General features: G+C 37.3%; 1 protein-coding gene across 11 annotated transcripts in view; it reads left to right on the top strand.

Annotated features, from left to right (window-relative positions):
• Window positions 1-24953, top strand: part of ARHGEF7 (Rho guanine nucleotide exchange factor 7) — a 311991-nt gene that overhangs the window by 166846 nt on the left and 120192 nt on the right. For all 11 annotated transcript variants that reach the window (XM_072621961.1, XM_072621952.1, XM_072621953.1 and 8 more), the window contains one exon: window positions 10259-10347. In XM_072621961.1, coding sequence (XP_072478062.1) covers window positions 10259-10347 — 89 coding nt within the window. The remainder of the gene's footprint in view (window positions 1-10258; window positions 10348-24953) is intronic.

Raw genomic sequence — 24953 nt, 5'->3', positions numbered from 1 at the left:
AAGTTTCTTGCTCTTGGTTATTGTTTTGAGCCAAATGTAGGCATCACTCTAAAGTGAGATCTCTTTTTTAAAAAATAATATTTTATTTTTCTCCCAATTACATGTAAACATGATTTTAAACATTTGGTTTTAAGTTCCACATTCTATTCCTCTTTACCTCCCCTTGTCCTTCCCGGAGATGGTCAGCAATCTGATATAGGTTATACATGTGCTATCATGTAAAACATATTTCATATTAGTTGTTTTGTGGAAGAAAACATGAACTAAAAAAAAAGTGAAAAATAGTTTGCTTTTATCTGCATTCAGACTCCCATCAGTTCTTTCTCTGGAGGTAGATAGCATTTTTCATCATGAGTCCTTTGGAATTTTCTTGGATTATTATATTGCTGAGAATAGTTAAGTCATTTATCATATAGTACTGCTGTTACTGTGTACAATAATCTTGTAGTTCTGCTCACTTCACTCTGCATCAGTTCATGTAAGACTTTCTAGGGATTTTGAATTTCTCGTGCTCATCATTTCTTTTTTTTTGAACATTATTGAAATTTTTATTTTTATATTATCTTCATGTTATTCTTCCTTTCCCACCCATAGAGCTACCATCGTAACAAAGATTTTTATTTTTTAAAATTCTTTCTACTTAATTATATTTTATTTTTTCGACATATGTGTATAGTTTTTAGCATTCACTTTTGTAAGGTTTTGAGTTCTCCCTTCCTCCTTCCCCAAGATGGCGAGCATTCTGATATAGGCTATCAGTATATAGTACAATCGTATTAAACATACTTCCGCATTAGTCAGATTGTGAAAGAAGAATCAGAACAAAAGGGAAAAACCATAAAAAAGAAAAAAAACCAACAAAAAAAAGAGAAAATAGTATGCTTCTATCTGTATTCAGACCCCACATTCTTTCTCTGGATGTGGGTAGCATTTTCCATCTTTGGGAATTGTCTTAGATTCTCATATTGCTGAGAAGAGCTAAGTCAGTCAGAGTTGATCATAACACAGTGTTGCTATTACTGTGTATGATGTTCCCCTGGTTCTGTTCATTTCAGCTCATGTAAGTCTTTCCAGGTTTTTCTGAACTCTGCCTGCTCTTCATATAGCACAATAATATTCCATCATATTCATATACCACAACTTTGTTCATCTATTCCCCAGTTAATGGGCATCCACTCAATTTCCCATTCTTTGCCATTACAAAAAGAGCTGCTACTAATGTTTTTGTGCACATAGGTTCCTTTCCGCTTTTTATGCTCTGTTTGGGTTACAGACCTAGTAGTGGTATTGCTGGATCAAAGGGTATGCACAGATTGATTGCTCTTTGGGTATAGTTCCAAATTGCTCTCCAGAATGATTGGATCATTTCACAACTCTACCAGCAATGTATTTAGTGTCTCAATTTTCCCACATCCTGTCCAACATTTATCATTTTCCTTTTCTGTCATATTAGCCAATCTGATAGGGATGAAGTAGTACCTCAGAGTTGTTTTAATTTACATTTTTCTAACTAATAGTAATTCAGAGCATTTTTTCATATGACTATAGATAGCCTTGATTTCTTCTTCTGAAAACTGCCTATTCATATCCTTTGACCATTTATCAATTGGGGAAGATCTCTTTCAAAGGAAAAAAATAGGTTCATACTGAAAAATATCAAGAATGATAAGCCACAATCAAGTTTTTGTACAAGCCCAATTTAAGTAAGAAAGTGCACAGCCTGTATACTTGGGTCATTATTGATACCTGGATTATTTTGCAGTTTTCTAGGACACTTTCTAGGGCTCCACTTCTATCACATTTCTTCACAAAGATTAATGTGAGAATGACCTGATTTTGCCTATGGCTCATGGATTCAGTGCTAAAAAACTTGGTTACTAGAAATATTCAGAATATTTAAAAATATCAGACCAGCTTATAAATGATTTACTTCTAATTATTGAAATCATAATTTTACTTTTTTTTGAATGTACAGGGAGTTTCATGACCTATATTTTGAGAACCAATGATTAGAAATAGCATTCTTTAAGAGTTGATAAGGTTTTTAGAAATTAAGTCTAGTCTTCTCACTGGACAGATTAGGAAACTGAGTCCTGGGGCATTTTATAAGATTATATTTATCTGTGGCAGAATGTGGACTGAAACTCAGATTTACTGATCCTTACCATTATATGGTAATTTACTTAAAATGTATTTGCATGTGTTGAAAATGAAATTTTTTTTTTTACTGTTCTGAGTGTTGGCTGTTTAATAGTGATACATTTCACATATATTTTAAAAGAATTTGCTCATTTACATATATACATGTGATAATTATGTTTACCCTGAAACGTCTTAGTGTTTTTCATTGAAGAGAAATAGAGAAATTAACAGACAGTGAGTGTACATTCACTTAGAAAATGATCTAGAAAACCAGTGCTCTTTCTAAGTGGTTGTGCTTGGCACTTCATATTTGCAGTGTCTTAGTTTATGAGAGAGAGAGAGAGAGAGAGAGTGTGTGTGTGTGTGTGTGTGTGTGCACGCGTCTATCAAACCATCTGTCTCTTTCACTGTTTTATCTCTAGGTCATCAGTAACAATGAAATGTGTTGTGGGAATAAATGCATTTTTCTCCTTGGCCTTCCTAATGCCATTTTTGGAAGTATATCTTTGTAATCTTAACCTGCTTTTGTTGTGTGGAATAGTGTAGTACAGTGGAATGATCACAGAATTTGGGGCTAAAGGACTTAGATTCAAAGGCTGGCTTTGTCACTTCACTTCTCTGAATTTCAGTTTGCTTATCTGTACAATGAAGGGACTTGGTGACAAAGGACAATGGGGATTGATAATTTCTGAGGCCCGGTCCATCTCCAAAGTTATAATCCTATGATCCCTCATCTGGGATTTCTTTCTTCAGCATAGTGACTGCTTTTCTTTTATAATGACATATGGAAGTATTACCATTATTACTCAGCATTATTATTAGGAATTTTTGGAAGAGTATGATTTAGTCTCCAGTGTCCTCAGGGGAGCAAACTGAATGGGAAAAAGTCTTAAGAAATGATGATTCTGAGTATAATACATTGTCTCCCTCCTGAGAAAAGACTAGCTTGACTTAGGATGAACTTGGTGCTAACTATATTCTTTCCTTTGTTCTAAAAGACCTCCTTTTGGCTGTCTTCAAGCTTAATTTGTATAGGCTTAAATATGTTCCTTTTCCATTCCTTTTATAACTTCCTAATTTTCTGTTGGGCTTTCAACACAATACAGTGGTTATCATCACTATATTTATTTGAAATATTTCTTCCAGAAAGTTGACCACAGGGCTGGAGCGTAAATAAATGCTTATTAACCATATTTAAGTGTTGTGGTCAAAAATTGTTTGGCTGTTAGCCAACCAGAGTTTTAGTGTGGGAGCCTTGGGTTGAAAGAAATATGCATTGATTGTAATTTCTGCTTGACCTTCAGATCGGAGGTTTGAACACAGCAGTTTCGGAAATGGTTCTGCTTAGGCTATTACTTCTCCGTAAAAGCTCCTCTACCCTTTTCTTTGTTTGTCTAAGTCCTGTCCTTCTCTTATGGCTCAACTCAAAGCTTACCCTTGATTATGCTTTATAATTTGAGGTAATATTTCTGCTTAAGAATTTTCCCTTAATGAACTCAGTTTCAAATTGTGGGTATGGAAAGGATTAACATAATAGTAAGTGAGACTACTGGCCAAGATGGATGCCTAATTGAAGGTCGACAACCCAGCTACCACATTCCTATTCCTTTAAAAAACTGAAATTCATACCAGACCAAATAATGATCAGGCAATCTGAGAGTCATTTGCCAAAAGTCAAGCAGAGTTCTACAATCAGTACGAAAAGGGGCTGCTAGCAAAGCCTTTAGTGTAACTCATAATTGACCTAAAGCTTAGTATTAATAATCGTATAGAATGTAGATCAGCATAACAATATTCTTTTAGTTTTCACTCTTGAGAGCAAATTCTCACGATTTCATCTGTGACACTCAGTATTTGTAATCAGAGTACCTTACAGTAGATAGGTGAATTATTTCACCTTACTGAAGGACCACTTTAGTGGGACCCATCGTCTTTTCTAGGTCTCATTTTTCACTTTCTATCTCTATGATTCTTACAATCTGGATTTCTCTCCTCCCCATTACAGAACAAAATCCAGGCTCACAGTATTCTGTAAATGTCCACTATCATCATCATCATCATCACCATCCTGTCCCATTACTCACAACAGGAAACAGGATATAAAGATCCCTTCCCTCCCCTCCTTTACCTTTTTTTTTTTTTCCAACTTCCTTCCTGTAGGGAGAGATGAAGCTCACAGAAGTGATCATTATGGGTCTTTTGCTGCACAAAGAACTGAAGTCGGAATTATTGCTTTAGAGGAACAATTCTCAAAGTATATTCTGGGGACTCTTGGGTGTCCCCAGGCCCTTTTAGGGAGGTCCTTGAGGTCAAAACTTTTCATAATTGATTTTAAAAGTTCAAACATGGGGGGGGAGGGGGAGAGAGCGCGAGAGCACTATACCCCACACAAACCAGAGCTTTTTGGGGTGGTGTAAGTATGAGAATTATTGCTGTTTTAGAGAATAGCCAGACTTGGGGTGAACTGTTTTTAGCATTTCATCATAGAATCTTGGGAGGGCAGGAGTTCTGGGATGAGGAAGCTATATTGGAGCTCAGAATAATAATGATTAATGTTTATAATAATAGTCAACATTTACATAATACTTACTGTGTGCCACCCACCTTGTAAGAGCTGTACAATTATTATATCATTTGCTCCTTACAACAACTTTGGGGTGTTAGGTGTTATCCTCATTTTACAGATGAGGACCTGAGACAAACAAAGATTAAGTGACTTGGTCACTCACAGCTAGTAGTTATCTGAGGTCACATTTGAACTCAAGTCTTCTTGACTCTAGGTCTGCCAATCTATCCGCTGTGCTACCTTGTTGTCCTGAGAATAGAGGTGAAGAGTGGGATTAGGGGTGTGTGTGGACACTGAGAAGTGTAATGGAGATTGTGGCATCTCAGGAAGCAAGGAATCTGAGCTGTCTTGAGCCTCAACAGTGAGGAGTAAAAATGAGTTCCTGCAGCTGCTTTGGGGAGGAAGCTATTCCCAGGTGTTGTTTTTTCATCCTTAATGTGGGCATATGAAGTCAGGGCCTGCCTAACATACAGGAATCTTGATAATATGGAGTTGAACTGGATAGGTTCTGTCCTCATAACTACCTAAAGAAAATTCAACTACTCCATGGGGCAGTTATAAAAAACTGCCCTTTCCTTTCCTTCCCACAAAAGGAAGGAGAGGAGGGCCTGCTTTGTTTTAACTGTCCTGTGTTTTTGAAGATGATTTTACCAACTGTGGCTGCCATCTGTGTGCAGTGTGGCTGAAAAGAATGGTTTGTAACCAAAGAACTCTTGATACTGTCTTATGTGAAAATAGTTACTTAATTCCTGTCTACAGCTATTATAGCCAAGCCCCACTAATCCCAGTTGGGGAAAAGCCATTCTAAATTAGTGAAAAGTGTTAGCATATATAATAAGCTTAATATTTCAAGTTTTCCATATAGATTTTAAATTCTTCAGGAGAAAGGACTGTTTTACTTCTGTACTTCCCACAGTGTTTGGGAGTAGAAGCCACAAAGATAATTTTACTGGATATATGTAATTGAGTGATTAAAAGTAAAGGATGATGTTTTATTTTTTCCCAGTAATACAGTGATTATAATTACTTGAATTAAATGAGAGCATGTGGTATTATTAGTGGATAGAATTTGGAGTCAGGAAGATCTGGGTTCAAATTCCACTCCTGACACACAGGCTTTATGACCCTGGGTAAAAATTTTTTAGCTACTCACTGCCCATACACCTCTTTAATGGTGGAAGGAGTTTTCTCACCCAGACTTCCCTATATTAGATCTAATTACCCTTGAGGAAAAAAAATTGTCTAGTTAGAATTTCTTAGGAGATGTGCTGTATTAAATGGATTAAACTCCATTAGTTTCTTGTTGCCTGTAGGATAAAGTCCAAACTTCTTAAGGCCCTTTAGCCCTGACACACATAGTCAATCTTTTCTCCTGCTGTTCCTCTATAAGAATTTTTCTTTCCATATGTATTGGTCCCCTCATTATTTTCTAGATCCACCATTTTCTTTTCTACTCCCAGGTTAAGTTCATGATCATTTGCCCAAAATGTGTTTGCTTCCATCATCAACTTATTTATGAAAGCTTTCATTACCAGTCTATTCCCTGTTGATCTCCAAACTGTAGCACCTCTCAGTGTTATTCCTTTTCTACTGATTTGTCATGTAAATGTTTTCTCAACTACTAGGTTTTAGCCCCTGGAAGGTAGGACTGTAATTATTTCTTTTTCTTCTCTCTGTGTCCACGACATAGTGATCCATGTGGCAGGTATTTAGTGTAGACTGTATTGGTGCTTCTGAGCCAGGGGCAAAGGGTGGAACTGTGGTTCAAGGTGGAGGCCATTGTGAAGAATCAAGTGAGTGCATAGACTCACCTTTCACTTGATCTCACATTTCTGCCTGTACAGCTAATTTCTGGCTTCTATCTCAGCCTGTTGTAATTTGTTTGTAATCACTTCTCTTCTGGACTAGTGTTAACAGCTTCTATCAGAAGCTTGTCTCTGACTTGCCACATGCCAGCATAAAGGCAGTCACTTCACCTCAGTGAATTTCATTATTTTTCTTCTGTAAAATAGGAGGAACAGACTTACTTCCCAGAGTTGAGAAAACTTGTTATAAACCTTGGCATGATATAAATTCACGTTGTTTTCATTATTCCTATTTTCTGATACTGTTGTGGTTTGTCCTTTGTTCTCAAAGAAGACTGTGGCATCAGGAAGCTGATGCTACAACTTGTTTATGACTTGGATTTAAGCAAGGGAGGGTTGGCCAAAGTCACCAGCCTCAGTTTCTCTTCTGGAGCTGTCTGGGTCCAGTGGCAAGATGTAAATCTGGATGACTGGAAATGGCTCCCATCTGCAATTAACTGCCAAACCTGACTATCTTTTATTCTTCTGTCTTAGCTCCTTGGATTATGATACTCCTGGAAAACTCCAGTATTACCCTAGTTTGGCCTTGTTTTTAGAAATGCCTCCTGATCCAGAGCCTACCCTTCCCCTCAGAAACAGATTATCTTCTGTATCAGCAGTTAGTGACTCTGCCTTGACATAAATGGTACTTTTTAAGTGTTTAGAAGTTTTAAAGTGTTTTTCTCTTAAACATATCTTTCACTTAAACATTTTTCCTATATTCATATAAGCAGTGTTATAATAATTTGCTTAGTGATCCTTCAGGTTAGTCCCTAGCCTAAATAACTGCAAACTCTGAATTTATTAAGTCCAGTTAAAGAAATTTTACAGAGGCTGTCCATTTATAACTATCTCATAGGCTTGTTGGCTCAGTATGTAAATAAGACTCTGCTTTATTTTTATGTCGGTTGTTGATATACTTATGCAAATTTTAAGAATTTCTTAATGATATTTATATATAGTAAAAGCTAACTTATGTGTGAATGTTCTGTAAGTGAATTTTCCAGTTAATTGAAGCTTGCCCTGCAACTTTTAAGTACCAGTCCCATTCAAAAATTTTTTATGGCAATTTTGGATAAAAATCTTTATAAAATGTGCAATATACCCTTTGCTTTTTTAAACAGAAAGTACTAAACATATTTTAATCATTCTTGACTCAGGACCATTATTTGTTAATATAAATTGGGTCATGTATTGCTGATTTCTTGGATGAATTGCTGTTGTCTGATTGGATTTTATTTAAAATTTTTGAATCAGTATTTATTAATCTTACTGGTTTATAGTTCTCCTGTACTTTTTTCTTTTCTGGTTTTGATATTAGAACTGTATTTGTCTTATAAAATAAGTTTGGCACAATTCTTTTTTAATGTTCCAGGATAATTTATGTAGAATTGGTGGTGTTCTTTAAAAGTTACATAGAATTCTCCTTTAAATTCACCAGAACCATGAATAATCCCTTCTATCTAACCCCAAAGGTAGGGAACCTGGCCCTTTAGGTCCTCAGGTGCAGCCCTCTGACTGAATCCAAACTTCACAGAACAAGTCCCCTTAATAAAAAAGATTTGTTCTGTAAAACTTGGACTCAGTCAAAAGGCTGCATCCAAGAACTTGGAAGGCTGTGGCCTTGAGGCCGCAGGTTCCCCTTACCTTTGACCTATACCTTCTCCCCTATAGTTTACAGCTAGTTCTGTTTCCTTTTCTGAGAATGAACTATATAAAATCTTTTTTGTTGTTCTTTTAGTTTTATTTTATTTATTTTATCTTTTTGAAAGCAGTCCTCTCTTGTGTTTTTAGTTTTGTTTATATATAATTGTGTAGAGTAGGTTCTGATAACTCTTTATATTTTTCCAGTTTTGTTTTTTTTTTGAAACTATATTTTACAATTTTGTTAATTGAATTTTCTGTGCTCTTCAGTCTGGCTAAAGTTTACTCTCATCCTTTTTATTGATAATATTTTCCCCTTTTATTTAGTTATATAATTCTTCCCCCCTTTTTTCTCCCCTTTTTCTCAGTTCAGTGGTTAATTCAAAGTGTCACATCTGCTATAACTTCTTTTGTTAGTCTCTTCCTTTTTCTGTACCAAAGAAGGATTTCTTTTGTTTTGTCATGAATTTTCTTCCCATTCTTCTGTCTGAGATGTTTTTTCTTTGATTCAGAGTTTGTATACTTATTTATTCCTTCTTTGTGTTACTCATGGAATTAAAGCTCCTAAAGTACCAAGTTTGAGTTTCCTTTGCTTTAATTTAAAAAATTAAGTTTTTAAAATATATTTAAAACTAAAATTTTCTATATTGCTGCCTTTGTAGATCTTGTCTCCTCCTTTTTTTCTGTTGTGCTATTTTTCTCTTTCCAATCTTTTTCCCCCTATCATTCTTAGAAGTACCAATTCTTAAAGGAAGTAATTAAGATAGCATTGATCCATCGTAAAAATTAATGTATATTTCAGATTGCATAGACTACTCCTATCCCTCATCTCTCCTCATTTTCTTCCCCATTTGCCTATAGCAGTCTCCTTTTGGGGTCTTGGTCCTTCTATGCCAGTTTTCTTCAGGAGTTCCGATTTTTCTTTTCCAGATGTTGGCTGGATTTAGATTCTAGTCCTGTTTTGTACATGCTGACCTCCTACTTCCAGTTCCTGCTAATCATTAGTTCACTGACTGGGTAGAGTCTTTATTTACCACTTTTGTTATAATTGGAGGGTGGTAGGGTCTATAGTACCATCAGACTTTCTGTAACTTTGGAGTTTCCTAAACTAGTAACTTCCCCAAGCAAAAGGGAAATACAGTTCTTTCCTCTAATTCCTTTGCCCTTCCCTCTTTTTTTTCCCATATGGCTGAGTAGAATTGAGATCTGATACTTGTTGCAGTAGGAAGGGCAGGGACTGAGATGTACTAGCTGTGGCTACCAAAGGGAAGTCCCTGAGTGTATCCCAATGGTTGTGGGTGCTGGGGGGGAGGGGCACTGAATGATTGAATATATAAAAGATTGGCATTCTCCTCTGTTAATTCATAAGGCTTTTAGCTAGTTGGCCTTTTTTTGAGAATGGGGACTGGAGAAAATGTCTAGTCTTCCATTTTGTTGGTCACCATTTTTAATTACTACTTCAGGAGACTTGTGATCTTATTAATGTTTATATGCCCTCTAGTAATGAAGGTTGCAACCTGCCTGTGTCTTCTCATCCTGCACTTGCTTATTCATGCCTTCCCAGAGAGAATCAGCGACCTTCTTCTGATTCTGTCACATTCATACAATGGTAAATTTAGCTTTGGAAGGAAACTTAGGGAAATCCTGTCCAACCCTTCCATTTTAGTCAGTAGACTGAGTTCCAGAAAGATTAAGGGTCTGGACTTAGAACATGCAGGTGGTTGAGAAAAAAGTCAGGATTTGAACTTAGCTCATGTAATTCCAAATTCAGTGCTTTTTCCACTATTTTCACATTGTTTCCCCTTCCAGGGATGCCACAGTATTCCTTGGGCTACATAAAGACTCCCTTAAAATTTTTTAAAGAACATACCTATATCTAATATGGAGAATTATAGGATATTTTGCTGATTTCTTGGTTAACAACTATATTCTGGATGGTTATGGTTGTCAGTAGAGTGACTTCTGAATAAGTGAAATGTTACTATATTTTACCACAGTGCTCGTATTAGGAAGTTTGGTATTTAGTATTGAGCAGTAAAATTGCATCCCATTTTTATTTCAGAAAAGCCAGTGTCCCCCAAGTCAGGAGCATTGAAGAGCCCCCCTAAAGGATTTGATACATCTGCAATTAACAAAAGCTATTACAATGTGGTGAGTAATCCATTTAAAATTTTTTAATGTATTTAAAACCAAAATTTGAAAATGCACTTATATTTAGGGTAGATCATATTGTTTACAAACTATTTTATCTCTCTGCTCTTTTATGTTTAAAAATTGTTTGCCTCCCATGTTCCTTAAAGTACTTCTTTGACTTATAATCGAAACTTGTCATAGATGAATTGTGATTTATGTTGGTGGAAGAAATTCCTGTACCAGGAGTTCACCCCTACAGTATAACATCTTATGTGTATTTATGCCTATAGGAAGGACACACATGAGTAATGCATTTGTGCCCCAGGCCACTACCAGCTCTGGATTGTGGACCTTAATGCCATCAGTCTCCTTCAGAATCAGCCTGTTTGATAAGTCACTGGTGGAGAGGGCTGCTTCTGATGACTGCTCTTCTTGACTCTTCTTTCTGGCTTTTCCACTGTCCTACTGTGTTGCTCTACTCCTCTGCTGGTTGCCAAAGTAATATAAAAGCAGACATTTGAAACCTGGAATCTGCAGAGTTTTTCCAGGTGGGCTCCCTGGGCTGAGGTCTGAGAGTTTGCACCTCTCAGACAGTGGGTAGCATTGCAGGAAAAGTGGAGGCCAGAGCCTGTCCTCTCCCAGTCATTAGTCCTAGCTGCAGAATGGAACTCTGATTCTTACAAAGGAGTACAAGGTCTGACCTGATAAGTGGTTTCTACCAGTACCAACTCTGAAGTCTGTCTGCCTCTTTTAGGGCAGAGATCAGGGCTTTATCAGTCCTCTTCCTCCTCTAGAGCAGGGTCTCTTGTGAAGCAGGACTTGAACCCAGGTCTTCCTAGTTCTGAGCCCAACTCCTTAATTGTTATATCATGCTGCCTCTCATTAGACAGCTATGTTTTCCTTTGTCTCTCTTTCTCTCTCTTCTCCTCCTGCCTTCCCATCCTCCCCTAAATTAAATGTTCTGTAAAACCATTTCAACAGTGAGGTATAATCATTATAGCCTTCTTTATACTTTTTGCAACTGTAGGCAAGCAGATTTTACATTATAAATGCTATTCTTAATAGTATACCTAACTCATCCTTTCAGAGTGATTGAAAAACACTGATTTTGGAGTAATTTTATGCTTGAAAAAAGAACCTGAGATCTAAGAACCTTGGCTCTGCTAGCTAAATCTGCATGATCTTAGGGGAAGAACTTAGCCTCTCTGAGTCTCATTTACCTTGTCTATAAACTGAGGGAGTGGAAGGATTGAGTATACTTTTCAAGGAGTTTGAAAAAGTGAGGAGAGTTGTAGGGGAGCAGTTTGAAAAGATGGTAAGATTTAATGAGGCCTTCCCCCTGTCGCCTGGGAGGGAAGACTTGGACGTCTATGAGAGCAGTAAGGAAGGAACTCTTTGCTAGGGTTAAAGTTGAAAGGGAGGGAAGAAGGGAGGGAGGGAAGGAAGGAGAGGAAAGAAAGAGAGAATATGATTGAGGCTATCAGCTGCTGAGAAGATCAGATATTAGATGCACATGGTGGAGGGTTTGGCCTTGTCAAAGAGAAGAGCTACCTCTTCATTCTAGTCTGAGGGAAAAGAGGAGTCAGGCCTACAAGCATTCTTTAGCACCTAACCTGTGCCAGGCACTGTGCTAAATGTTAGGAGCTCACAGTTTAGTGTGAGAGACAACATGCAAATAGCTTTGTACCAACAAGATATATACAGGATAAACCATAGGTAATTTCAGAGGGAAGTCATTGGTAATACAGTAAACATTTACTGAGTGCCTGCTATGTGCCAGGTGCTGTGCTAACTGTCAGGGACACAAGTTAACAAATAGAAGAAAGATAATCCCTGCCCTTTAGGATTTTATAATTTAAGGGGCAGGAGGGGAAAGACCACATACAAAAGAAAGCTGAAGGGGCTTGGGAAGAGGGAAGAGAACGTAATGATGGTGAAGTCAGACCAAGCAGTGCAACTGATGGAAATGGAAGAGTTGGCTGACCTTCAGAACCTTCTTTAAATGGAGGTTTGGGAAGGAGTTTTTTGCTCTGCCTTTGGCACTGAGAGATCAGGAAAGGCTTTTTTGCAGAAGGTGGGATTTCAGCTGAGACTTGAAAGAAGCCATGAATGGAAAATGCTATCTGGGAATTTGGGGATACAGAGAGTGGGTAAAGAGGAAGCTTATGGGGAATGGCCTCAGTGTTTTTGGGAAGGTAAGAGGCTCACCTGAGAGAGAGAAGGGAATGGGGCACTTGGGAAGAGAAGGTTTGAATTAATTCTGTGAGGAGTGAGAATGGAACCAGTTACAAGGAATAAAAGGAGTGCCTCCTTTTCAACAATGTGGCATTTTATTCTAAAGGGCTATATTGGCTACTGTTAGCAACAGCTCTCATTATTTTTCTGGGATTTAGTCATTCAGCAGATGTTTATTAAGTGCTAAGCACTGTGCTAGACTCTGGGAATAATTCTTGCCTTCAGGGAACTTTCATTTTGTTGTTGCTTGAGCTGTGGTACAAAGTAGGAAAGAGAATTCCCAAGAAATCTCTGGCCTCTTAATGCCCACCCTTGGCTATCAGCTTCCCTGTTGGTGAAATAGGGAAAGGAGGGACCATTTAGCATATCATAGAATTTAGAGCTGGAAGGGACCTTAGAGCCTACCTGGATCAACCTTCACTTTACCCTCCTCTCATGCTGTTTGCTATCTCCTCCCTTTCTCAGCCAAAATTCTTGAAAAAGTCATCTGCGCTCACTGCCTCTACTTCCTCTCTCCTAACTCACTCTTAAAGCTCTTGCAGTTTGACTTCTGATCTCATTCCTTAATTGAAACTGCTCACATCAGAATTCCCAGTGATCTCCTCTATCTCCTCCTGCCAGATCTGAAGGTCTTTTCTGAGTCCTGTTGACCATTCTTTCCTCCCTGGGGTTTATTGACACTACTCTCTGCTACTCCTCCCCTCCCCCCCCCCCCCCAATTGGCATGCTCCTTTTCAGTCTTCTTTGATGTGTCATCATCTGTATCATGCTTCCAGCTGAGGGTGTTCCAGAAGTTCTGTGCTGGGCCCTCTTTTCTCCGTACTTTTTAGTAATCTCTTTAGTTTTCCTTGAGTTTAATGATCATTTCTTGCAGATGACTCCTAAATCTGCCTCCCAGCTCCAGTCCCTCCCCTAGCTTCAGAATCACACCACTCATTGCTCATTGAACAGTTCTAACTGAATATTCTAGAGATATCTTAAACTCAGCATGCCTTACATTGAACTCATCATTTCTCCTGAAACTGTCCCCTCCTCCAAAATTTCCTTATTTTTGTCACAGGCATATTCCTTCTAGTGCCTCACTTTCATCACCCCAGCATTGTCCTGGACTCCTCCCTCTCCCTTACTCCCCATCTCTAAACAGTTGCTATGTCTTGCAATTTCTACATTCATAGCATCTTTTGTATGTGTAGCTTTCTCTCAATTCACATAGCTACTACCTTAGTATAGACCCTCATCAACTCTCACCTACATTATTGCAGCAACCTCCTTATTAGTCTCCCTGCCTCAGGTCTCCCTATCCCAGTCCATTTTTCACTTTGCAGCTGAAGTGATCTGTTTTAAATGAAGACATGACCTTGAACTCCCCTATTCAACCTCCAGTTGCTTCTTGTTTGTCTGTAGGAAAATAATGTAAATTCTGTTTAGTATCTTTCCAGTCTTGTTGGATCCTCCCATAATCTGGGATCTGATCAAGCTGGATTTAGCTCTGCTTCTCATGTACAACAATCCATCTTTTTAAGGCCTACTTATAACCTGTACTGTGCTTGCATTCCCTCCTTACTTCTACCTAATAGAGCCCTTCTTTTCCTTTAAGATGCAGATTAGGCACCATCTTCTGAATGAACCCTTTCTGATCTCCACAGCTGATGTCTTCCTTCCTTACCAAACTTCTTGGTGTTTAACTAATTTGTATGCGTTTGCATTTATTAGTTGTACATTTCTGATGTGTGTGTGTATGTATATGCATATACACACACACATATATACATACATAAACACCCACCCACATACATATGTATATATACACACATATAATGTAATATATAAATGTGTGTTGTGTACTCTCACCACCGTGTCCTCTCTCACTTGAAAGGCTAGTTAGGCTGTCCTAGACACAAGATCTTGAAGGTACAGTAGATTGCAGATGAAGAGGTAATATATACATATATGAGTACATATAAAATAGAAATATACAGAATAAATACAAGGTAGTTAGAAAAGAGAGAGTCTAACATTTGGGTTTAGGCTAGACTTTGTGTAGAAGGTTTTCACTATGTTTTCGCTCATTTCCTATTATTCTCCCCATAATTCTCTAAATTATTTCTTATGCAATTCCTGTATTAGATGGCTGTAAAGTTAAGGGGATCTTACCAGCCCATTAATAGGCTTCATATGGAACCCTGATGCAGAGCCAATTAGGCTCTGGGCCATAGGGATTCCCACACCTTTCCAGTTAAGTGCTGATTTCCAAGCTTCTCACTTGGAACTATCAAGTGCTGAGTCTTTGATTTGGAAACAGTATTGTTTTCAATATGTTGTATTGCTTGAAGGGAAACATGTGAATGGAGAGAGAAAGAGACCTAGAGAGAAACAGACAGAGACAAAAACTTCCCAGGGGAATGTGCTCGTGGGGAAGCTTGATGGAGAGAAATGTCAGCACTCCCTGGATTGGTGCTTGTAACAGCAAGGACCTCAGCATACGCAGGAGGGCCTGTTGCACAGGTTCTTAGATCTGCTTTTTTAAAAGGAAAGCAACTTTTGAGGAGTCAGCAATAAACTTTAATCAAGCACATATATCATTCGTTTAGTTCAGGGGAAAAAGTCAGCACCCTGAATTTCAGAGAAAATACAAACAGAGAAATAAAGACCAACAGACAGGGCTTTCAGCTCTCTGACCATAAGCAATACACACATCACAGATCAACCAACAAGTTTAACTGTCTGACCATCGTATACATACGTACGTAGCTACCAGACAGAGAAGTATCAACATTGGGGTTTTCAAAGCTGGTGGGCTCATTAGCAGCACCCCCTGAGTCTCATCTGGCCAAACAAACACTTCCTGTGAGTAAGCCCCAAAGTAAAACCTCACCTCAAAGTATTTATATACTTTTCAGAGCTGGAGGGCAGGACCCTCTCATCCAGTGCCTCAGTAGAAATTAACAAAAGGTATTGAGGCCTATTAATGGGCAAGGAAGATCTTTAACTCTTCCCCCCACCCACCATTAACTGTACATTAACATTACAGTGATGAGTACCTTACTAAATCTTGCCTTCTGGTATCCCAATAGGGATGTTTCAAATAAATATTTTGATTTTGTCTTGGAGGAAGAGAGTTTGTTATATTTTGCGAACCAGCCATGGAGATCTGCATGTATATTCATAGCAGCTGACATGGGTATCACATTGGTGTTACAGTGGCATTTAATAATTTATTGGGCCAGGTCCCAATCATGGGCATCTATTTAGTTTCAGATTCTTTGCAACTTGAAAGTTCTTGCTACATAAAGTGCTGCTACAGATACTTTGGTGGATGTGGGATGTTTCCTTCAGCCTTTAACCTCTTTGGATTGGAGGGTGAGAAGATAATTATATGCCTAGCATTGAAAAATTTGTGTAAAAGGGTAAAAGGCTAAACCTCAGTAAAGTTAGAGCAAGATTTATTACAGAAAAATTCCTAAGCAATATAATTATCTTAGTAGTTCCCTGCCTGGATTTTCAGGAAATCCTGGAAAGGTTCAGGATAGCAAGGGCCCTGAATTTGTAGTCTGAAGCCCTCTATTGCTCTTCTGCCTCTGCTATTAGCAGAGAAACTAACATGTGTCTCTTACACTCTAGTACGAGGTAACTTCTCCACTACCCTGATTAATACTGCGCTCTGGAGCCTTGGATCACACAGTAAGCAAACAACACTTGCTGAAATGACTTTAAAAAATATAAAGGAGACACATCAACTATGCACTCAATAGGTGAGGGAACCCAGGATGTACACTGTACAAGAAATAGTTCAGTAGGCATTACCTCATCCTTGAACACCATAGAAAACTATCGAGAAAACAATATATATAAAAATTTGGCCTGGGTACATCAGAAAAGAAGCCAAAAACAAATGTACGTTGAAATCCTCAAAGTTACTTTTTTTGTGACCTTTGGCAAAACCTTTCATCTGTGTGGGACTCAGTTTCCTCAGGGTTTTTAGACTACATGATCTTTAAGATAGCTTCCTGTTTAAACACCTTGGATTGATCTTATAGTGTAACATGTTTGTTCTCAAAGATCTTACATATAGTTCTAGAGATAAGATATATGTAAACACAAGAAATATACATATATATATACATATATACATATACAACAATTTATAAAACATTTAAGGAGTAGTTGAAAGAAGTAGTATAATAGATATACATGATTAATTGTCAAATGACTTATAGAGGTGGTAATTGCTACAGGGATCCAAAGTGGAAATTAATTAAACTGATTGTTCTTTATAGTTAGAGATTGTGGTCAAACTTAGACCTTCTTACTACTTTTCTATTTCCTGGAGTTTAAATAAATACAATCTTAACTAAAGATAGAGCATTGCAAAAAGTTAGAAATCATCTAATCCAATTTTCCTATTTTACAGATGAGGAAAATGAGGCTCAGGGAGGTCAATTGTTATCTGACATTTCAATACCTTGATATTAAATGGTACTTAAAAAAAAGATTTTCCGACAAATCGAGGTGGATTTCTTTAGTAGCATTACTTGTATGAAAACCTCTTTCGCCTTGACATTAGCCTTGGATACTGGTAATGGTCAGCATGATATAATAGATAATCAGCCTTGGAGCCAGGAGGTCCTGCCTCTGACATATATCAGCAGTGTAACTTTAGGCTAGTTGTTTGACCTCTCAGTAACCTGGGCAACTACATTATAAACTATCTTATTATCTAATTTGGTAGAGAGAGTTTATGTGCTTCTAGTTCCCCACAGTAATGAAATCACAGGTCTAAACCAGGTTTTATGAGTGTAGTGTTTGTGTATGTACACACATGTAGATGATATGCTATGTCAGTTCTCCCTGTCCCCAAATCTGTTTCAGCAGTTGTAATTGACAGAGATGCACTTAGAGGAGTTTTTACCTATTAGTAGTTAATTATGTATCAGAAAGTAGGAGGGATTTTTTATTGATTGCCCCTGTGGCAAAACTTTATGCCAAGTGCAAGACTTATTAAAAAATCCAGTTAACCTATATATTGTATTAACTTGTACCCTGAGATTGACATTTGAAATATGACTAGAACCTGAAATTTCTAATTGCAAGTGCTTGCTTGTGGCCAGAAACCTTAGGCTTGCTAGTGGAGTTAAACCAGTGTGGTTACTGGCACCTCTCTTGCTCCATTATTATCTTACCCTTTGTACTACTTTCTCTGATTTCAGAGTGGTTAGAATCTGACTGAATATAAAAATATTTTTCTTCCTAATTTTTTAATGGACATGGCAAAGCATAAACTTTGAAGATTTCAACATACATTTGTTTGTGGCTTCTTTTCTGATGTTCCCAGGCCGAAGTTTTCCATATATTGTTTTCTCGATAGTTTTCTATGGTGTTCAAGGATGAGGTAATGCCTACTGAACTATTTCTTGTACAGTGTACATCCTGGGTTCCCTCACCTATTGAGTACATAGTTGATGTGTCTCCTTTATATTTTTTAAAGTCATTTCAGCAAGTGTTGTTTGCTTACTGTGTAATCCAAGGCTCCAAATCAGGGTAGTGGAGAAGTTACCTCGTACTAGAGTGTAAGAGACACATGTTGGTTTCTCTGCTAATAGCATAAGTTTAGCAAGTCATATAATCTCTTTTGCCTTTGATTGGTTCACTTGTGAAATGGGAGTAATATAGTACCTTCTTGAAGGACAGGAACATGTGGTCTCCTTTGATGTACCTTCCATCTATAAGACCTATAATTATAAAAATGCGACATAGTTCCTGACCTGGAGAGAACTTCCTCATCTTTGTGAGAGACAAAGTTTACATACTTGACCTGTGAACAATGCAAGTCAGTGCTGCCAAAGTATATAGTGCAGACTTTAAGGGGCATCTTGGGAATGAGGGGTGGTGTGGCCTGAAATTGTTAAAGAAGGCTTCATGGGAGTCAGGGGGACAGTGAACTGGGGCTTGATGGATAAGTAGGTGTGCTTAAGCAAACTTCCATGTGCTAAGAGCTGCATGAGAAAAAATGTGTCATTGGATAGAACCGTAATGTATTCAGGGAACAAAAAGGTTGGCCTCGATGGAGTGGTGGGTGCAAGTTAGCAAGTGGTAAGAGATAAGTTTAGATGGGTAGGTTAGTCCTGGGACTTTGAATACCAGGATAATAAGTTTGAGTTTGTTCTGGAAAATAGTGGGGGATAAAGGTATAGAACATGGTTGAATAAACTGTGGTCACTAGGCCAAATTTGGCCAACAATCTATTTTATCCACAAACTTAAGAATGGTTTTTACATTTAAAATAAAGTTTTATTGTATTTTTAAGCATGTAAAAACCATTCTTAACTGAATTGGTCTTGATTTGGCCCTTACACAGTAGTTTAGTGACTCCAGTTATAGAATAACATGACTGAAACTGTTCTTTCTAAGGGTCCCATAAATATCTTAGCTGTTTTCTCAGAACTTTCTTTTCTTTTGACTGTTGGCCACCTCCTTCTTCCTTCCACTGGTTCCTTTGACCCTGTCCTCTACTGCTTCTCCCATCATTTTGACCATTCTTTTTTACAGTTGTCTGTGCTCTCATTGCTGTTTTCCTACCCAGTAATGTGGGTACCCTCAAGACTTTTATGTGCCTCACTTCCTTTCTCATTTTAGACTTTCTCTCTTGGGTATCTCACCAGCTCTCATGAGTTCAATTAGATGGTATATCCATCCCTCATCTCTCCCTTGTGTTCTGCATCACCAGGTGCCTGCTGAGAAACTCTACCTGTACCTGGATGTTTCTTAAACATCTCAAACTCATCATGTCCAAAACAATGCTTTGTATTTCCCTACTCTCAATTCCTTTCATCATATTTATGTATTTCTGTTGAAGGCTCTGCTTTCTTCTAATCATCCAGATTTGTAGTTGTAAAATTAATCATCATTTATTAAATGCCTTCTGTATCTCAGGTATTGTCCCAAATGCATACTAATAAGAAAAGAATAAATATAAAGAGATTAAGTACAAATAAATATAAAATATGTTAGAGAAGGAAGAATTTAGCACTTGAGGCATTAGGAGAAATAGAGACCAATTAAGAAACTGTTGTAGTCTCTTAATTAAGGGAGAGGTGATGACGGTCAAAACTACAGTAATGGCTATCCTTGATTCATCTTTTACTCTTTCCTTTAAAACAAAACATTTCTACATACATTCAAGAACAGGAGAGTAATATATACATGAAACTGTGTCAATTATGTCATACTTGCTTTTATTTGTAAGAATATAATAAGGTAACCTTTCATACTTGTTCTATGTCTTCATTCCCTCCCTCCCTCCCTCCCTCCCTCTCTCTCTGTCTCTCTGTCTCTCTGTCTCTCTGTCTCTCTGTCTCTCTCTCTCTCTCTCTCTCTCTCTCTCTCTCTCTCTCTCTCTCTCTCTCTGTCTCTGTCTCTGTCTCTGTCTCTGTCTCACCCTCTCTCACCCCCCCCCACCCCCACGGGAGAGTTTGCTATCCCAACCTCCTTTTCCTCCTATTATCCTAACCCCATTGGAAAAACAATCAACCAAACAATGCTTTTGACATATATATGTATGTATGTATGTATATATATGTATGTATATACACACACATACAATCAAGCAAAAAAAATTTCTTACATTGTCTGCTACATGACAATTTCTTACTTCTTTAACTTGAGTTCATTACCTCTTAGGAGCTGAATCACAACTTAGTTACTATTTGATCAGAGTTCTTAACTCTTTTAAAGATCTTTTTCTTTATAATGTTATCATTGTATAAATTATTGCCTTGAGTCTCCTCACTTTGTCTCATTTCATACAAGTTTTCTGACATTTCTTAGAGTAGAACAGCATCCTATTATGTCATATGTGTGAATATATTTACATAATAATTCATTTCCTACTTGATGGGTACCCATTTAATTTTCAGTTCTTTGCCGCCTCACCCTTTGCTGCTATATTTTTTGTACATATGGGTCTTTTTCCTCTTTCTTTTATCTTTTTGGAATATAGGCTTAATAGTGCTATCACTGGGTCAGTGAATATGTACTGATGAATAAATTTTGAGGTATAATTTGAAATTGCTTTCTACAATGGCTACACTAATTCATAATTCTGTCAGTAGTCCCTTAATTCTTATAGCCCCTCCAGCATTTCTTATTTTTCTTCTTTGGTAAACTTTGTCAATCTGATGGGTATGAGGGAAAACTTTAGAATTGCGTTAATTTACGTTTTTCTAATTATTTGTGATTTGGAGTGCCCCTCCCCCCCCCCCATATAGCTCCTGAAAGCTTTTATTTCTTCCTCTGAAAACTGCTTATTCCTTTCCTTTAACCATTTATTTATTGGGGAATGGCTCTTGTTATAAATTTGAATCAGTTCCTTTATCTTTCTTAGAAATGAGTCCTTTATCAGAGAAGCTTACTGCCATTGTCTTCCCAAACTGAAGACTGTTTCCCTTTTAATAATGTTAACTGCATTGATTTTTGCATGTGTGTTAAAGCTTTTTACATTTTATGGAATCAAAAATATCCATTTTATTTTCTATATTCTCTTTCTATTGTTTGGTCCTGTTATGGTCTTCCCCATCTATATTTCTGAAAGGTTATTTATCGTTGCCCCTCTAATTTGTTTATGGTATGTATGACCTTTTATAGTTAGTTCATATATCTATTTGGAATTTATTTCGACATATGATATGAGATTTTCAACTTTACCTAGTTTCTGCCAAATGAATTTACAGTTTTCCCCACAGTTTTTATTTAATAGCTCTTATTCCAGTAGCTGCAATGTTTGGTTTATCAGACACTAGGCTACTAGGTTTTTTGCTTCTGCATTTTTTTTCCACTTTATCTGTTGCACTGTTTAATTTCTCTGTTTATTATCCCATACTAAATTGTTTTTGATGATTAATGCTTTGTAGTATAATTTGAGATCTGGTACTATTAGGTCTCTTTTTTATATTTGCTTTTTTTCCCCCTGTGATTTTTCTTGAGAGATTTTTCTTGAGATCCCTGCCTTTTGGTTCCTTTGGATGAATTTTATTATTTTTTTACCCTAGCTCTACAAAGTAATCCTTTGGTAGTTTGATTTTATGGCATTAAATAAGGGAATTAATTTAAGTATTATTGTTTTTTTTTTATTGACTCATTATATTGACTCAACCTACCCATGAGCAGTTCATATTTCTCCTTTTCATTTAGATCTGTAAAGTGCTTTGTTGTTGTTTTCAATAAAGCTCCTGTGTATGGTGGATGACTCCCAAATATTTTATATATCAGTAGTCATTTTAAATTAAATTTTAAATGGAATTTCTCTTTCTGGCTCAGTATTTTGTCACAGAAATTCTGATGATCTAGGAGGATTTATTTTATATCCTTTAACTTTTTCTGTTATTATTTCACTTAATTTTTATTTTACTCACTAGGGTTTTTTAAGCAAACCAGCATGCAATCTACAAAACCCAATAATTTTGTTTCCTCTTTGACTATGCCTATTCCCCCAACTTCTTTTTCTTGTCTTATTGCTAGTGTTAGTATTGACACTGCCTTTCTCTCTACGCTTATATTCAGTTTCCATATCCAGATCTTGTTAGCCCAACCTCCACAACAGCTCTATCATTTGTTCCCTTTTCTTCACTTTTGTATTTTCTACCATAGGTTTCTCCCAGCAGCTTCCTTAATCGTCTCCCTGTCTTCAGTCTCTCTCCTCTCTAAACCTGCCAAGTGGAAATGACTACAATGCAGATCTGACTGTGGCATCTCTTTATTCAGCAGGCTTCAGTGCCTCTTCATTTTATCCTTCACAATAAAATAGAAACTCCTTTGAATGGCATTTAAGCTCCCTTTACTTCCTGTTCAGCCTTCTTTTATTCTTGTTCCATCTACCCTTCTATGTTTGCTATTACTCTTCACACACTTTCTATTCTAGCTTTCTAGGTATTCTCTATACATTCTCCCTCCCTCATCTGCACTTTTGCAGGAGTGCTTCTCGATGCCTATAATACATTTCTTATTTATTAAATTTCTGCTTTGTAGAATCCCTAGCTTCCTTCAGAACACAGTTAAGGTGCCACCTCATACCCGAGGCCTTTCATGATGGGTGAAATGGTGCACCAGGCCCAGATTCAGGAAAACTTGAGTTCAAATCTGGCTGCAGACACTTACTAGCTGTGGCTCTGGGTGACTCACTTGACTTCTGCTTGTTTCCTCATCAGTAAAACAGGGATGATAAGAGCACCTCCCTCCCTGGATCAAATGAGTACATTAATTGTAAAACTCTTAGTATGTTGCCTGGCACATAGTAGTCCTATATAGATGTTAGTTATTTATTATTATTTTGTCTATCCTTTGCATTTATTTCAATACATGTTTCATCCTATCAAGACAATGTGAGCTACTTACTGGTAAGGGACTGTTTGTTTTTGTTTTCTTAGTGAGTAGCACCAAATTAGATACTTAAAATATTAGCTAAATGGAATTAAATGCTCAAACAGCGGGTTAGGAAGATTGGTTTGTGCATAATGAATTGCAAGGAGGGGAAACTGAAAAAGGGGAAACCAATTAAGCTACTGCACAATCATCTAAGCCAAAATTCTTGGGTACCTGGGCTAGTCTGGTGGCAGTATGAATGGGAAAGAATGTAAGAACATTTTTAAAGTAAGAAATAACAAGACTTGATCAACTATTACTACTTCCCTTGTGTCACAGCCTACAACTTAATCTTGCTAGTTGCTGCTTCCACCCAAGACACTCTAAATGACCTTTGTTAGGACCCAAAGTGCCTCTTTAGAAGCTTCAGAGCTCTGGGAGTAGCACTCAGCTTAATACTTGCTCCACCATTTTATTTTGTTTTCAAAAAGATGATTCAGTGTTTCATGAGTGTTCCCTGTGATCTGTATTTGAGGATGACATTCTTACTCAGTAGGGAATAGGCATATTTTGAAACTCTGTAGTTATAGCACTCATGAATTATTACACTGTAACATTAAAATTTTATCATTTCTATAAAGTTTACAGAATGCCCTAGACATCTCTCACATTAGAGATCAAAGGTGTGTTGTGGCAGATATGTCAAACCCTAGACAAGAGAGGAAATAAAACTTATATTTATGAACTTTTTTCAGGTAACCTGGATATGTATGTAGTAGTGGGAGGGGGAATGGTAGAATAAGGAATGGGGTGACCTGGTGGACTTGATAAAAGGAAATTTTCCTAGTTTGCTGACCTTAATGTGAGTCCGTATGACCTCACATACCAAATATTATGCTGTAATTTTAATGTGCAGTTTTTACTGAACACATTCTAATAATATTATGTCAGTACATTCCAGTCCTTATGAGAAAAGTAAATACTCTTCCAATTTTCATTCTTTAAATGTTATAGAAAGGCAAGGTATGTTACTAGTGAGCATGTTCTGTTTTCTTAATATTTTTATATGTGGGTAGGCAAGGTTTAGTAGCTATCTTGAATCAGAAATGGACTAGGTATATACTTTTAAAATAAAATTATAATAACCTTTCACCATTAAATCATATATGCTAGAGAAACACCATATTTCCCCATTTCTACCCTCCTCTTCAGACCCTAGGGCACAGCATTCCAGATGCTAGACCAACAGGAAGGAACCATACAGTCTTTGGGGTCTTGTTACATTCTCATTCTGTACATTGTTACCTGAAGCCTGCAGCGTGCTTCGAGGTATCAGTCCTCCTTAACCTCAGCATTGATTCTTCTTTTAACCTTGTACTCTGTAAATTTTCTTAGCTGTGTTGCTACCCATACCACTTCACTTCTAGTACTTCTAACCAGGACTTTAATGTTTCTGAAATTACATTATCTAGTACAGAGGTTTCCAACAGAAACGGTATTAAAATGTAATTGGGAAATGTTTGACAAAGTTAGTAACAATAAAACATAGTGTCAAATTTGTGGCTTTCTAAGTCATTATGTAGCCTGTAGGGAATCCTAGGGATATTTTGCGATTTGAGTTTGACATTACTAATCAAGTATACAATCAAAGTTATAAAGTTGTAATCTAACTCAAATGTGTTTGATGAATATAATTTTAAAATTGTAAGCAAAGGAAATTCTCTTAAGGGTTGTTGTTGTTGTCTTTTGTTCTTGAAGAGGACCATGACATCAGGAAGGTGATGCCATGACTTGCAAGTGAATTGAATATAAGTGAGGGAGGGCTGTGCAAAATCACCAGCCTCATTTTCTCATCTGGAGTCATCTGGGTCTGGTGGCAAGATATAGATCAGTTTGACTGGAGATGGCCTGGATGCAGTGGGAAACCTTGGCGTTTTTAAGCAAAGGTCTTTCCCAGGTCTTGGTCTGACTGAGGTAAATTACTGCCCATTCAGTGATTAAGGCTAGGTAAGAAATAAGACAAAGAATTGCCTCTT

The sequence above is a fragment of the Notamacropus eugenii genome, chromosome 6 (genome assembly GCF_028372415.1).
Source record: "Notamacropus eugenii isolate mMacEug1 chromosome 6, mMacEug1.pri_v2, whole genome shotgun sequence".
In the NCBI taxonomy this organism is placed as follows: domain Eukaryota; kingdom Metazoa; phylum Chordata; class Mammalia; order Diprotodontia; family Macropodidae; genus Notamacropus; species Notamacropus eugenii.
This window is presented reverse-complemented; position numbering and strand designations above follow the sequence as displayed.